Genomic DNA, 15,917 nt, shown 5'->3' with positions numbered 1-15,917 from the left:
CCCCATTTTTGGGGCCCCCCTGTCTTTTTGCCCCGTTTCTTGCCCCCCCCACGGTGTAACCCCCTTTTCTGCCCCCCCCGTGTTTGTGACCCCCAGTTTTGGGGCCCCCCCGTCTTTTTGCCCCCTGTTTTTGCCCCCCCCCCCCATGGTGTAACCCCCTTTTCTGCCCCCCCCGTGTTTGTGCCCCCTGTTTCTTGGCCCCCCCCATGGTGTAACCCCCATTTCTGCCCCCCCGTGTTTATGACCCGCATTTTTGGGGCCCCCCTGTCTTTTTGCCCACTGTTTTCCCCCCCCCACGGTGTAACCCCCTTTTCTGCCCCCCCCCGTATTTGTGACCCCCATTTTTGGGGCCCCCCCCGTATTTGTGCCCCCCGTTTCTTGCCCCCCCCATGGTGTAACCCCCATTTCTGCTCCCCCGTGTTTGTGACCCCCATTTTTGGGGCCCCCCCGTCTTTGTGCCCCCTGTTTTTGCCCCCCCCCCCCATTTGTGCTCTCCATTTTTTGCGCCCCCCCCCCCCCCCCCCCCCCCCCCAGGGTGTAACCCCCATTTTTGCCCCCCCCCGTGTTTGTGCCCCCCGTTTCTTGCCCCCCCCCGCGGTGTAACCCCTATTTTTGCCCCCCCAGAACATGATCACGGGCACGGCCCCCCTGGACGGCTGCATCCTGGTGGTGGCGGCCACCGACGGGCAAATGCCCCAGACCCGCGAGCACCTGCTGCTGGCCAAGCAGGTGGGGATCCGTGGGGCGGGATCCGTGGGGCGGGATCCGTGGGGCTGGGGGGGGGCTATGGGGCTGGGAGCTGGGGGGCTGGAGGGGGCTTCTGGGGGGTGTCCGTGGGGCTGGAGGGCGGCATCTGTGGCCAAAAAAAGTTAGGAGATGTGGGGCAGGAGCGGCGGGGCGGGGATCTATGGGGCTGGGGAGGGGTTCTGTGGGGCTGGGGAAGGGATGTGTGGGTCTGGGAGGCATCTGTGGGGCTGGGGAGGGGATGTGGGGCTGGGAGAGATACAGGTTTAGACAGGATTTATTGGAGTTAAGGAACGGATGCGTGGGTCTGGGGTGGGATCTATGGGTCTGGAGTGGGATCTATGGGGCTGAGGAGGCACTTATGGGGCTGGGGAAGGGATGTGTGGGGCTGGGAACAATCTGTGGGGCTGGGGAGGGGATGTGGGGCTGGGAGAGATGCAGGTTTAGACAGGATTTATGGAGTTACAGAGTGGATCTATGGGTCTGGGGTGGGATCTGTGGGTCTGGGGTGGGATCTATGGGGCTGAGGAGGCACTTATGGGTCTGAGGAAGGGATGTGTGGGTCCGGGAGGCATCTGTGGGGCTGGGGAGGGGATGTGGGGCTGGGAGAGATGCAGATTTAGACAGGATTTATGGAGTTAAGGAACGGATGCGTGGGTCTGGGGTGGGATCTATGGGTCTGGAGTGGGATCTATGGGGCTGAAGAGGCACTTATGGGTCTGAGGAAGGGATGTGTGGGTGTGGGAGGCATCTATGGGGCTGGGGAGGGGATGTGGGGCTGGGAGAGATGCAGGTTTAGACAGGATTTACGCAGTTAAGGAGCGCGTTTATGGGTCTGGGGTGGGATCTATGGGTCTGGAGTGGGATCTATGGGGCTGAGGAGGCACTTATGGGTCTGAAGAAGGGATGTGTGGGTCTGGGAGGCATCTATGGGGCTGGGGAGGGGATGTGGGGCTGGGAGAGATGCAGGTTTAGACAGGATTTATGGAGTTACGGAGCAGATGTGTGGGTCTGGGGTGGGATCTATGGGTCTGGAGTGGGATCTGTGGGGCTGAGGAAGCACTTATGGGTCTGAGGAAGGGATGTGTGGGTGTGGGAGGCATCTATGGGGCAGGGGAGGGGATGTGGGGCTGGGAGAGATGCAGGTTTAGACAGGATTTACGCAGTTAAGGAGCGCGTTTATGGGTCTGGGGCGGGATCTATGGGTCTGGAGTGGGATCTATGGGGCTGAGGAGGTATCTATGGGTCTGAGGAAGGGATGTGTGGGTCCGGGAGGCATCTGTGGGGCAGGGGAGGGGATGTGGGGCTGGGAGAGATGCAGGTTTAGACGGGATTTACGCAGTTAAGGAGCGCGTTTATGGGTCTGGGGTGGGATCTATGGGTCTGGAGTGGGATCTATGGGGCTGAAGAGGCACTTATGGGTCTGAGGAAGGGATGTGTGGGTGTGGGAGGCATCTATGGGGCAGGGGAGGGGATGTGGGGCTGGGAGAGATGCAGGTTCAGACGGGATTTACGCAGTTAAGGAGCGCGTTTATGGGTCTGGGGCGGGATCTGTGGGTCTGGGGCGGGATCCCTCCGGGCGTGGGGCTGCCCCATAGCGCGTGGGGCTGCCCCCCAGGTGGGGGTGCGGCACGTGGTGGTGTACGTGAACAAGGCGGACGCGGTGGGGGACCCCGAGCTGCTGCCGCTGGTGGAGCTGGAGGTTCGGGAGCTGCTCAGCGAGTTCGGCTTCGACGGCGAACGCACCCCCGTCATCGTGGGCTCCGCCCTCTGCGCCCTCCAGGTGCCCCATAGCCGCCCCATAGCTGCCCCATAGCCGCCCCACGGCCGCCCCACAACCCGCCCCCGAGCGGCCCCGGGGGCTGCCCCACAACCCACCGCTCCACAAACCCCGTCCTGCTGCCCATAGAGGGTGTTCACTCCGTTCTGGGTAGCTCCTGCCCCATAGCTGCCCCATGGCTGCCCCATAGCTGCCCCACGGCTGCCCCACAACCCGCCCCCGAGCAGCCCCGGGGGCTGCCCCACAACCCACCCCTCTACAAGCCCCGTCTTGCTGCCCCATGGAGTCGATTGGCTCCATCCTGGGTATGTCCTGCCCCATAGCTGCCCCATAGCTGCCCCATAGACACCCCACAACCCACCCCCGAGCGGCCCCAGGGGCTGCCCCACAACCCACCGCTCCACAAACCCCGTCCTGCTGCCCATAGAGGGTGTTCGCTGCATTCTGGGTAGCTCCTGCCCCATGGCTGCCCCATGGCTGCCCCATAGCTGCCCCACGGCTGCCCCACAACCCGCCCCCGAGCAGCCCCGGGGGCTGCCCCACAACCCACCCCTCTACAAACCCCGTCTTGCTGCCCCATGGAGTCGATTGGCTCCATCCTGGGTATGTCCTGCCCCATAGCTGCCCCATAGCTGCCCCATAGACACCCCACAACCCACCCCCGAGCGGCCCCAGGGGCTGCCCCACAACCCACCGCTCCACAAACCCCGTCCTGCTGCCCATAGAGGGTGTTCGCTGCATTCTGGGTAGCTCCTGCCCCATAGATGCCCCATGGCTGCCCCATAGCTGCCCCATAGCCACCCCACAACCCACCCCCGAGCGGCCCCGGGGGCTGCCCCACAACCCACCGCTCCACAAATCCCATCGTGCAGCCCATAGAGGGTGTTCGCTCCATTTTGCGTAGCTCCTGCCCCATAGCTGCCCTATAGCTGCCCCATAGATGCCCCATAGCCACCCCACAACCCGCCCCCGAGCGGCCCCGGGGGCTGCCCCACAACCCACCGCTCCACAAATCCCGTCGTGCTGCCCATAGAGGGTGTTCGCTGCATTCTGGGTAGCTCCTGCCCCATAGCTGCCCCATGGCTGCCCCATAGCTGCCCCACAGCCGCCCCACAACCCACCCCGGAGCAACCCCAGAGGCTGCCCCACAACCCACCGCTCCACAAACCCCGTCTTGCTGCCCCATGGAGTCCATCGGCTCCATCCCGGGTATGTCCTGCCCCACGGCTGCCCCATGGCTGCCCCACGGCCGCCCCACAACCCACTCCGGAGCGGCCCTGGGGGCTGCCCCACAACCCGCCCCTCCAACAAGCCCCATCCTGCTGCCCCATGGAGTCCGTCTGCTGCATCCCGGGTACGTCCTGCCCCACGGCTGCCCCACAACCTGCCCCACGGCTGCCCCACAACCTGCCCCACGGCTGCCCCGTAGCCGCCCCACACCCCGCTCTCCCGCCCCACGCGCTGCCCCGTAGTTTGCCCTCGTCCGCCCCACGCGCCGCTCTACGGTACTTCCCGCCCTGCCCCACAGCCCTGCCCCACAGCCTGCCCCACAGCCTGCCCCACGCGCCGCCCCCTCTCTCTGCCCCCCAGGGCCGCGACCCCGAGCTGGGGCTGAACTCGGTGCTGAAGCTGCTGGAGGCCATCGACACCCACATCCCGCTGCCCCCCCGCGACCTGGACAAGCCCTTTCTGCTGCCCGTGGAGTCCGTCCACTCCATCCCCGGTACCTCCCGCCCCACGGCTGCCCCACGGCCGCCCCACGGCCGCCCCACAACCCGCCCCACAGCAGCCCTGGGGGCTGCCCCACGACCCGCCTCCTCCACAGACCCCGTCCTGCTGCCCCATGGAGTCCATCGGCTCCATCCTGGGTATCTCCTGCCCCACGGCTGCCCCATGGCTGCCCCACGGCTGCCCCATAGACGCCCCACAACCCGCCCCACAGCAGCCCCAGGGGCTGCCCCACAACCCGCCTCCTCCACAGACCCCGTCCTGCTGCCCATAGAGGGTGTTCACTTCATCCTGGGTGTGTCCTGCCCCATGGCTGCCCCATAGCTGCCCCATAGACGCCCCACAACCCGCCCCGCAGCGGCCCCGGGGGCTGCCCCACAACCCGCCCCCTCCACAGACCCCGTCCTGCTGCCCCATGGAGTCCATCGTCTCCATCCTGGGTATCTCCTGCCCCACGGCTGCCCCACGGCTGCCCCATGGCTGCCCCATGGCTGCCCCATAGCCACCCCACAGCCCACCCTAGAGCAGCTCTAGAGGCTGCCCCACAACCCACCCCCTCCACAAACCCCATCCTGCTGCCCCATGGAGTCCATCAGCTCCATCCTGGGTATCTCCTGCCCCACGGCTGCCCCATGGCTGCCCCACAGACGCCCCACAACACGCCCCGCAGCGGCCCCAGGGGCTGCCCCACAACCCGCCCCCTCCACAGACCCCGTCCTGCTGCCCCATGGAGTCCATCGTCTCCATCCTGGGTATCTCCTGCCCCACGGCTGCCCCATGGCTGCCCCATGGCTGCCCCATAGCCACCCCACAGCCCACCCTAGAGCAGCTCCAGAGGCTGCCCCACAACCCGCCGCTTCACAAACCCCGTCTTGCTGCCCCATGGAGTCCATCGGCTCCATTCTGGGTGTGTCCTGCCCCACGGCTGTCCCATGGCTGCCCCATAGCCACCCCACAACCCGCCCCACAGCAGCCCCGGGGGCTGCCCCACAACCCGCCCCCTCCACAAACCCCGTCCTGCTGCCCCATGGAGTCCATCATCTCCATCCTGGGTATCTCCTGCCCCACGGCTGCCCCACGGCCGCCCCATAGCCGCCCCACACCCCGCCCGACAGCCTACCCCACGTTCTGCCCCACACCCCGCTCCTCCGCCAGCCCTTCCCGCTGCCCGTGGAGCCCGTCCGCTCCCTCCCCGGTACCTCCCGCCCCACGGCCGCCCCATAGCCGCCCCACGGCCGCCCCACGGCGCCGCTGACCCCCGGCTGCGCCCCCCAGGCCGGGGGACGGTGGTGACGGGGACGCTGGAGCGCGGCACCATCCGCAAAGGGGACGAGTGCGAGTTCCTGGGCTACAACCGGCACCTGCGGACGGTGGTGACGGGTCAGACCCACGGCCTGCCCCACGGCGACCCCCAACCCCGCCCCACGGACACCCCCACGACCCCCAACCCCGCCCCACGGCTCCCCTCCCTGCGGCGACCCCCCCCGACCTGCCGTGCGTCCCCCCCCCCCTGCCCCACATCCCCCCCCCTGCCCCACAGCATCCCCTGACCTGCCCCACATCCCCCCGTGCCCCACTTCCCCCCTGCCCCATGGATGCCCCCCGCCCTGCCCCGCAGCCCCCCCGCGGCGACCCCCAACCCTGCCCCACGGCTCCCCGCCCCATGGCGACCCCCGACCTGCCGCGCGTCCCCCCTGCTCCACATCCCCCCCTGCCCCACGGCGCCCCCTGCCCCATGGCACCCCCCAACCTGCCACAGACGCCTCCACCCCATGGCGCCCCCCGCCCCATGACGCCCCCTGCCCCACATCCCTCCACCCCACGGCACCCTGCGCCCTGCCCCACATCCCCCCCTGCCCCATGCCCCCCCCCCCCCCCCGGCACCCTCTGCCCCACATCCCCTCGCCCCACACCCCCCCCTGCCCCACATCCCCCCGCCCCATGGCGCCCCCTCCCCTGCCCCACATCCCCCCCTGCCCCACACCCCCCCTGCCCCATGGCACCCCCTGCCCTGCCCCACATCCCCCCCCTGCCCCACACCCCCCGCCCTACCCAACATCCCCTCGCCCCACACCCCCTCCGCCCCATGGCACCCGCCCCACATCCCCTCACCCCTCATCCCCCTGCCCCACGGTGCTCCCCCGCCCTACATCCCCCCCCGCCCCACATCCCCCCCTGCCCCACACCGCCCCTGCCCCATGGCACCCCCTGCCCTGCCCCACATCCCCCACCATCCCACAGCATCCCCTAACCTGCCCCACATCCCCCCCTGCCCCACTTCCCCCCTGCCCCACAGACGCTCCCCACCCTGCCCCCCAGCCCCCCCGCGGCGACCCCCAACCCTGCCCCACAGCTCCCTGACTGACAGCGACCCCCGACGTGCTGCGCGTCCCCCCCCTGCCCCACGGCGTCCCCCGACCTGCCCCACATCCCCCCGCCCCACGGCGCCCCCACACCCCCCCCCCCGCCCCATATCCCCCGCCCCACGGTGCTCCCTGCCCCACAACCCCTCACCCCACACCCCCCCTGCCCTGCATCCCCCCGCCCCACGGCACCCACCTGCCCCACGGTGCCCCCTGCCCTGCCCCACATCCCCCCCCTGCCCCACATATCCCCCTGCCCCACACGCCTCCTGCCCCACATCCCCCACCCCATGGCGCCCCCTGCCCCACATCCCCTCGCCCCACATCCCCTCACACCACACCCCCCGCCCCACACCCCCCGCCCCACATCCCCCCTGCCCCACACCCCCCGCCCCACATCCGCCCTGCCCCACATCCCCTGCCCCACATCCCTTCACACCACACCCCCCGCCCCACACCCCCCGCCCCACAACCCCCCGCCCCACATCCCCCGCCCCACATCCCCCGCCCCACATCCCCCCTGCCCCACACCCCCCGCCCCACATCCCTTCACACCACACCCGCTGCCCCACACCCCCCGCCCCACATCCCCCCTGCCCCACACCCCCCGCCCCACATCCCTTCACACCACCCCCCCCACCCCACACCCCCCGCCCCACATCCCCTGCCCCACATCCCCCCTGCCCCACATCCCCCGCCCCACATCCCCCCTGCCCCACACCCCCCGCCCCACATCCCTTCACACCACCCCCCCCACCCCACACCCCCCGCCCCACACCCCCTGCCCCACATCCCCCCTGCCCCACATCCCCCGCCCCACATCCCCCGCCCCACAACCCCCGCCCTACATCCCCCCCCGCCCCACACCCCCCGCCCCACATCCGCCCTGCCCCACACCCCCTGCCCCACATCCCCCCGCCCCACATCCCCCGCCCCACACCCCCCCGCCCCACAACCCCCGCCCTACATCCCCCCCCGCCCCACACCCCCCGCCCCACATCCGCCCTGCCCCACATCCCTTCACACCACATCCCCCGCCCCACACCCCCCCTGCCCCACACCCCCCGCCCCACACCCCCCGCCCCACATCCCCCCCCGCCCCACATCCCCCGCCCCACATCCCCCCCGCCCCACACCCCACACCCCCCGCCCCACACCCCCCGCCCCACATCCGCCCTGCCCCACATCCCCCGCCCCACATCCCCCCTGCCCCACACCCCCTGCCCCACATCCCTTCACACCACCCCCCCCGCCCCACACCCCCCGCCCCACATCCGCCCTGCCCCACATCCCCCGCCCCACATCCCCCCTGCCCCACACCCCCTGCCCCACATCCCTTCACACCACACCCCGCGCCCCACACCCCCCCTGCCCCACACCCCCCGCCCCACACCCCCCCTGCCCCACACCCCCCGCCCCACATCCCCCCGCCCCACATCCCCCGCCCCACATCCCCCCTGCCCCACATCCCCCCTGCCCCACACCCCCCCTGCCCCACACCCCCCGCCCCACATCCCCCGCCCCACATCCCCCCTGCCCCACATCGCCCCCGCCCCACAACCCTGCCCCACACCCCCCCCGCCCCACACCCCCCGCCCCACATCCCCCCTGCCCCACACCCCCCGCCCCACATCCCCCCCGCCCCACACCCCCCGCTCCACATCCCCCCCGCCCCACATCCCCCGCCCCACACCCCCCCTGCCCCACATCCCCTGCCCCACATCCCCCCTGCCCCACAACCCCGCCCCACACCCCCCGCCCCCGCAGGCATCGAGATGTTCCACAAGAGCCTGGAGCGGGCGGAGGCCGGGGACAACCTGGGGGCGCTGCTGCGGGGGCTGAAGCGGGAGGACGTGAGGAGGGGGATGGTCATGGGCAAACCCGGCTCCCTGCGCGCCCTGCGCAAGGTGGAGGCGCAGGTGGGGCCGCCGTGGGGCAGGCTGTGGGGCGGGCTGTGGGGCAGGCTGTGGGGCAGAGGCTGGGGACACTCGCAATGGGGCAAGTGGGGGAGAGACGCGGCTTTTTACGGGCGTATCAGAAGGGGGAGGCGCAGGTGGGGCCGCCGTGGGGCGCGCTGTGGGGCGGGGTGTGGGGCAGGGTGTGGGGCAGGGTGTGGGGCAGGGTGTGGGGCAGGGGCTGGGGACGCTCGCGATGGGGCAAGTGGGGGAGAAACGCGGCTCTTTATGGGCGTATCGGAAGGGGGAGGCACAGGTGGGGCCGCTATGGGGCAGGCTGTGGGGCAGGCTGTGGGGCAGGGGCTGGGGACACTCGCAATGGGGCAAGTGGGGGAGAAACGCGGCTCTTTATGGGTGTATCGGAAGGGGGAGGCGCAGGTGGGGCCGCTGTGGGGCGCGCTGTGGGGCAGGGTGTGGGGCAGGGTGTGGGGCAGGGGCTGGGGACACTCGCAATGGGGCAAGTGGGGGAGAAACGCGGCTTTTTACGGGCGTATCAGAAGGGGGAGGCGCAGGTGGGGCCGCCGTGGGGCGTGCTGTGGGGCAGGCTGTGGGGCGGGGTGTGGGGCAGGGGCTGGGGACGCTCGCAATGGGGCAAGTGGGGAGAAACGCGGCTCTTTATGGGTGTATCAGAAGGGGGAGGCGCAGGTGGGGCCGCTATGGGGCAGGGTGTGGGGCAGGCTGTGGGGCGGGGTGTGGGGCAGGGTGTGGGGCGGGGGCTGGGGACGCTCGCGATGGGGCAGGCGGGGGAGAAACGCGGCTCTTTATGGGTGTATTGGAAGGGGGAGGCGCAGGTGGGGCCGCTATGGGGCAGGCTGTGGGGCGGGCTGTGGGGCAGGGGCTGGGGACGCTCGCGATGGGGCAGGCGGGGGAGAAACGCAGCTTTTTACGGCCGTAACAGAAGGGGGAGGTGCAGGTGGGGCCGCCGTGGGGCAGGGTGTGGGGCGGGGTGTGGGGCAGGCTGTGGGGCGGGCTGTGGGGCAGGGGCTGGGGACGCTCGCGATGGGGCAGGTGGGGGAGAGACGCGGCTTTTTACGGGTGTAAGAAAAGGGGGAGGCTGTGGGGCAAGGTGTGGGGCAGGGTGTGGGGCGGGGTGTGGGGCTGCCGTGGGGCAGGGTGTGGGGCAGGGTGTGGGGCAGGGGCTGGGGACACTCGCAATGGGGCAAGTGGGGGAGAAACGTGGTTTTTTATGGGCGTAACAGAAGGGGGAGGCTGTGGGGCAAGGTGTGGGGCAGGGTGTGGGGTGGGGTGTGGGGCAGGGGCTGGGGACGCTCGTGATGGGGCAGGTGGGGGAGAAACGCGGCTCTTTATGGGTGTATCAGAAGGGGGAGGCGCAGGTGGGGCCGCTATGGGGCAGGGTGTGGGGCGGGGTGTGGGGCTGCCGTGGGGCAGGGTGTGGGGCAGGGTGTGGGGCAGGGGCTGGGGACACTCGCGATGGGGCAGGTGGGGGAGAAACGCGGCTCTTTATGGGTGTATCGGAAGGGGGAGGCGCAGGTGGGGCCGCCGTGGGGCAGGCTGTGGGGCGGGCTGTGGGGCAGGGTGTGGGGCGGAGGGAGCAGGATGTGGGGCAGAGCAGGGGGGACACCGTGGGGCTGGCTCCGGTCCCTTGGGGGCTCCCTGGAGTCCCCCCTTGGGGCCGCCGTGGGGCAGGCGGGGGGTCCGCATGGGCCCCACAGGGCTTCGATGTGGGTCGCTGCGGGTTTCTATGGGTCGCCGCGGGACCGAGAAGGGCCCCGTGGGGCCGGTCCGGGTCCCTCTGGGGCTACTCGGGATCCTCCTGGGGCGAGCCGGGCCGCCGTGGGGCAGGGTGTGGGGCCGCCCGGGCCCCGCGGTGCCCTGCGGCGGGTCGCTATGGGGCTGCCCCACACGTGCCGCCCCCCAGGTGTACATCCTGAGCCCGCAGGAGGGCGGCCGCCACAAGCCCTTCGTCTCCAATTACGCCCCCGTCATGTTCTCCCACACCTGGGACATCGCCTGCCGCGTCCTCCTGCCCCCCAACAAGGTACGGGGGCGTCCCCTGCCCCACAGCCCGCCCCACAGCCCGCCCCACAGCCCCCTTCCGCGCCCCACATGTCACCCCCGCCGTGGCGCCCCACATCCCCCCCCCCCCCCCCGACACCCGGCTCCTCTGTGCCCCATCTCGTGCCCCACACCCTGCCCCACACCCTGCCCCACACCCTGCCCCACAGCCCCCTTGTTCTGGGTCCCACACCCTGCCCCACACCCTGACCCACAGCCCCCTTCTTCTGAGCCCCACATCCCGCCCCCTGTCCCGCCCCACATCCTGCCCCACACCCTGACCCACAGCCCCCTTGTTCTGGGCCCCAGATACCCCCCAACACCCCACTCCTCTGTGCCCACCTGCCCCACTCCCTGCCCCACACCCTGCCCCACAGCCCCCTTCTGTGCCCCACATCCCACCCACGTGGTGCCCCAGGTGCCCCCCAAAACCCCCGTCCTCTGTGCCCCATCTTGTGCCCCACACCCTGCCCCGTGTCCCGCCCCACATCCTGCCCCACACCCTGCCCTCTTCTGGGCCCCACACCCCGCCCCACAGCCCCCTTCTGGGCCCCAGATGCCCCCCAACACCCCCCTCCTCTGTGCCCCATCTTGCGCCCCACCTGCCCCACACCCCGCCCCACGCCCCCGCCCCACACACCGCCCCACATCCCCCTTTTTGGGCCCCACATCGTCCCCAACACCCCCCTCCTCTGTGCCCCATCTTGCGCCCCACGTCCCCCCCTCTGTGCCCCACATCCCACCCGTGTGGTGCCCCAGATGCCCCCCAACACCCCCTCCCCTGTGCCCCACCTGCCCCACTCCCCGCCCCACACCCCGCCCCACACCCTGACCCACATGCCGCCCCACACCCCCCTTCTGTGCCCCACATCCCGCCCGCATGGTGCCCCAGATGCCCCCCAACACCCCCCTCCTCTGTGCCCCATCTCGTGCCCCACCTGCCCCACTCCCTGCCCCACACCCCGCCCCACAGCCCCCTTTTTCTGGGCCCCAGATGCCCCCCAACACCCCCCTCCTCTGTGCCCCACCTGCCCCACTCCCTGCCCCACTCCCTGCCCCACGCCCTGCCCCACGCCCCGCCCCACACGCCGCCCCACATCCCCCTTTCTGGGCCCCACATCACCCCAACACCTCACTCCTCTGTGCCCCATCTTGCGCCCCACGTCCCCCCCTCTGTGCCCCACATCCCACCTGTGTGGTGCCCCAGATGCCCCCCAACACCCCCCTCCCCTGTGCCCCATCTTGTGCCCCACCTGCCCAACTCCCCGCCCCACACCCTGACCCACATGCCGCCCCACACCCCCCTTCTGTGCCCCACATCCCCCCTTCTGGGCCCCAGATGCCCCCAACACCCCTGTTCTCTGTGCCCCACCTGCCCCACTCCCCGCCCCACAGCCCCCTTCTTCTGGGCCCCAGATGCCCCCCAGCACCCCCCTCCTCTGTGCCCCATCTTGTGCCCCACCTGCCCCACACCCTGCCCCACTCCCCGCCCCACACCCCGCCCCACATCCCCCCTTCTGGGCCCCAGATGCCCCCCGACACTCCCCTCCCCTGTGCCCCACCTGCCCCACTCCCCACCCCACACGCTGCCCCACACCCCCCTTCTGTGCCCCACATCCCGCCCGCGTGGTGCCCCAGATGCCCCCCAACACCCCTCTCCTCTGTGCCCCACCTGCCCCACACACCGCCCCACATCCCGCTTTCTGGGCTCCACATCCCCCCCAACACCCCCCTGCTCTGTGTCCCATCTTGTGCCCCACCTGCCCCACTCCCCGCCCCACTCCCCGCCCCACAGCCCCCTTCTGGGCCCCAGATGCCCCCCAACAGCCCTGTTCTCTGTGCCCCACCTGCCCCACTCCCCGCCCCCACACCCCGCCCCACACCCCGCCCCACTCCCCGCCCCACTCCCCGCCCCACACCCCGCCCCACTCCCCGCCCCACACCCCGCCCCACTCCCCGCCCCACTCCCCGCCCCACACCCTGCCCCACTCCCCGCCCCACTCCCCGCCCCACACCCTGCCCCACTCCCCGCCCCACGCCCTGCCCCACACGCCGCCCCCCGCAGGAGCTGGTGATGCCGGGGGAGGACGCGGCGCTGGAGCTGCTGCTGCGGCAGCCGATGGTGCTGGAGCCGGGGCAGCGTTTCACCCTCCGCGACGGCGCCAGAACCATCGGCACCGGCGTCGTCACCCGCGCGCTGGAGGCCGGGCCCCAGGACGAGGCCACCACCTGGGGGGGGTGACGCCCCCCCCGGACCCCCCCGGACCCCCCCCGCGACCCCCCGGACCCCCCCGGGCCCCCCCCCCCCCGCCGAGGCGACACCGAGTGGGGGGACACTGGGGGGGGGGGGACACACACGACAGGCGACGTCACTGCCCCCCCCCCCCCCGGGGACAAGGCCACCAAACGGGGGGGTGACAGTGGAGGGGACACGCCCCTCCCCCCCCCAAAGCCACGTGGGGGGGGTCAAGGTGGGGGGAGGGTGACAATGACACTGGGGGGGGGGGGGGGACAGATTTGGGGGGGGGTGTGACAGTGGCCACGGGGGGGTGACAACGGTTCGGGGGGGGGAGATGGCACCCGTGTCCCCAAGGGGTGTCCCCTCCCCCCCCCCGCCGGGCGCGTTTCAAAGTTTTTCTGTTTTTTTTTTTGTTTTAAAATTTTTATTTTGATTTTTTTGGGGTCGTTTTTTTTTAAAATTTTTTTTTTTTTTTTTGTTTTTTTTTTTGTTTTTTTCTTCCTTCTTTATCCTTTTTTTTTTTTTTTTTTTTTCTCGCCGTTTTTTCGTCGTTTTGCCGTCGGTGGATTTTCCTCCCCCCTCCCCCCCCCCCTTCCCCCCCCCCCCAGTTTCAGGCTCCCAATAAAGGCCGCGCCCCTCCCCCCCCCGCCGCCCGCCTCGTCTCGCGCCCCTCCCCCCCCCCCGCTATAAATAATAGAAAATCAGCCCCCCCCGGGGTGGGGGAGGGGGGAGGGGGCGGTCCCCACCCCCCCCCAGCGCTGCCCCACACCCGCTTGTGGGGCCGGGGGGGGGGGGGGTGGGGTGGGGGGGGCACTTGTGGGGCGGCGTCAGTTCCCCGGGGGGTGGAACGGGAGCTGCTGGGGGGGGTGGGACTGGACTGCAAGAGACGGGGGGGGGGTCAGTGTGGGGCGCCCCATAAGTGGAACAACACCCCCCCCCCCCAAATACCTCCCTCTGACCCCCAAGTCCCTCCTGACCCCCCTCCCCCCCGGCCCCCCAAGTGCCCCCCCCCAAATCCCCTCCCGGCCCCCCCAAGTCATTCAGTGCCACCCCCAGCCCCCCAAGTCCCTCCCTGACCCCCAAGTGCCCCCCAAGTGCCGTCTTTGCCCTCCAGCGACCCCCCCCCCGACACCCTCCAGCCCCACAATTGCCCCCCCCACCCGTGCCCCCCAAGTATCCCTCAGCCCCCCCCCTCCCCCCCAGACCCCCAAGTCCTGCTCAGACCCCCGACTGCCCCCCAAGTCCCTCCCCCCCCACATACCACCCCCGACTCCCCCCCCCCCCCAATGCCCCCCCAAGTGCCCCATAAGTCCCTCCCAGCCCCCCTCCCCCCGGACCCCCCCAAGTCCTGCTCTGCCCCCCAGGTGCCCCCCCCGACCCCCAACTCCCCCCCTCAAATGCCCCCCCAAGTGCCCCATGAGTCCCAGCCCCCCAAGTGCCCCCCCCAGACCCCCCAAGTCCTGCTCTGCCCCCCAAGTCCCCCCCAAAGTGCCCCCCAGCCCCTCAAGTGCCCCCCCCAGACCCCCCAAGTCCTGCTCTGCCCCCCAAGTCCCCCCCCCCAAGTGCCCCCCCCTCACCTTGGTGGTGGCCGATGTAGGTGTAGGGGGCGGGGCTGGAGGGGGGCAGGGCCCCCACCCCCCCCTGGGGGACCCCGCCCTGGGGGGGCCCCGCGTGGCCCTGGGGGGGGTGGAGCAGCATCACCTGGGGGGGTGGGGGGCGCCCGGGTGGGGGGGGGCGCCGGGAGCCCCGTCTGCACGTGAGCCTGGGGGGGGGGGATGGGGACGGGGGGGGGGTGTCGGCGGGGGGGGGGGCACCGAGCCCCGGGACACCCCCACGGCCCCCCCCCACCCCGGGTCCCCGACGGCCCCGGGTCGTTCCCCCCCCCCCAACATCCCCCCCCGGCCCCACGTGGGTCACCCCCGTGTCCCCCCCCCCGTGTCGTGCCCCCCCACCTGCCCCACGTGTCCCCCCGCATGTCACCCCCCGTGTGTGTCCCCCCATGTCCCCGTCCCCACCTGCCCCACATGCGTCACCCCGTCCCCGTGTCCCCCCCGTGTCCCCCCCCATGTCCCTGTGCCCCCCCGCGCCCCCCCGTGCCCACCTGCCCCACGTGTGTCCCCCCATGTCCCCATGTCCCCCCCCATGTCCCCGCGCCCCCCCATGCCCAGCTGCCCCACATGTGTCACCCCATCCCCATGTCCCCCCCCATGTCCCCCCCCCATGTCCCCGCGCCCCCCCGGGCCCACCTGCCCCACGTGCGTCACCCCGTAGCCGTGTCCCCCCCCATGTCCCCACGCCCCCCGCGCCCCCCCGCGCCCACCTGCCCCCACGTGTGTCCCTCCATCCCCATGTCCCCGTGTCCCCCCCCATGTCCCTGTGCCCCCCCCCGCGCCCCCGTGCCCACCTGCCCCACGTGTGTCCCCGTGTCCCCCCCATGTCCCCGCGCCCCCCCGCGCCCCCCCGCGCCCCCCCGGGCCCACCTGCCCCACGTGCGTCCCTCCCATGTCCCCATGTCCCCCCCATGTCCCCGTGCCCCCCGTGCCCACCTGCCCCACGTGTGTCCCCCCGTCCCCGTGTCCCCCCCCATGTCCCCCCATGTCCCTGTGCCCCCCCCGCGCCCCCCCGCGCCCCCCCGGGCCCACCTGCCCCACGTGCGTCACGCCGTAGCCGTGTCCCAGACTCTGGTGCAGGGCGTAGACGGCGGCGGCGGCGGGGGGGGGCTGGGGGGGGGCGAAGCTGCTCTGGGGGGAGGGGGCTCCGGGCGGCCCCCCCGCGGCGGCGGGGGGGGGCGGGGGGGGCGGGGGAGGCCCCCCCGGGGGCGGGGGAGGGGGCGGGGGGGCGGCCCCCCGGGGGGGGCGGGCGGGGGGGGGCAGGGCGGGGGGGGTGGCCCCCAGCCCCCCCCCGTGGAAAAGCCCCGGCTGCGGCGGCTGCTGCTGCTGCGCCCCCCCCAGGTGGGGGGGGGGCTGCCCCCCCTGGTGCTGCGGGGGGAAAAGGGGGGGTCAGGGGGTGGGGGGGGGGGGGTGAACCCCCCAAGGGCCCCCCCCGTGTTGTGCCGGGGGGGGGGGGAATTAATTCCTGGGGGGGGGTTTTAC

The 15,917-nt window shown here is 71.9% G+C and overlaps 1 protein-coding gene and 1 long non-coding RNA gene across 2 annotated transcripts; one reads left to right on the top strand and one right to left on the bottom strand.

The window, feature by feature from the left end:
- Positions 1-624: 624 nt before the first annotated feature.
- On the top strand, positions 625-12,901 carry TUFM (Tu translation elongation factor, mitochondrial; the record flags this gene model as incomplete). The annotated part of the gene is made up of 7 exons (XM_074571557.1): positions 625-729; positions 2,363-2,527; positions 4,115-4,247; positions 5,528-5,632; positions 8,383-8,534; positions 10,450-10,569; positions 12,652-12,901. Coding segments are annotated over 7 exons (957 nt in total), but the record flags the coding sequence as incomplete, so codon positions are not given.
- A 533-nt stretch (positions 12,902-13,434) lies between these two features.
- LOC141736909 (uncharacterized) lies at positions 13,435-15,607 on the bottom strand. The gene is made up of 3 exons (XR_012585080.1): positions 15,468-15,607; positions 14,403-14,587; positions 13,435-13,702 (listed from the first exon to the last, which is right to left on the bottom strand). It is a non-coding gene; the product is annotated as an uncharacterized LOC141736909 (long non-coding RNA).
- Between the last annotated feature and the right edge of the window lie 310 nt (positions 15,608-15,917).

The sequence above is a fragment of the Larus michahellis genome, unplaced genomic scaffold (assembly GCF_964199755.1).
Source record: "Larus michahellis unplaced genomic scaffold, bLarMic1.1 SCAFFOLD_576, whole genome shotgun sequence".
Taxonomy (NCBI): Eukaryota; Metazoa; Chordata; class Aves; order Charadriiformes; family Laridae; genus Larus; species Larus michahellis.
Note: the sequence above shows the minus strand (reverse complement) of the source record. Positions and strands in the feature narration are given on the sequence as shown.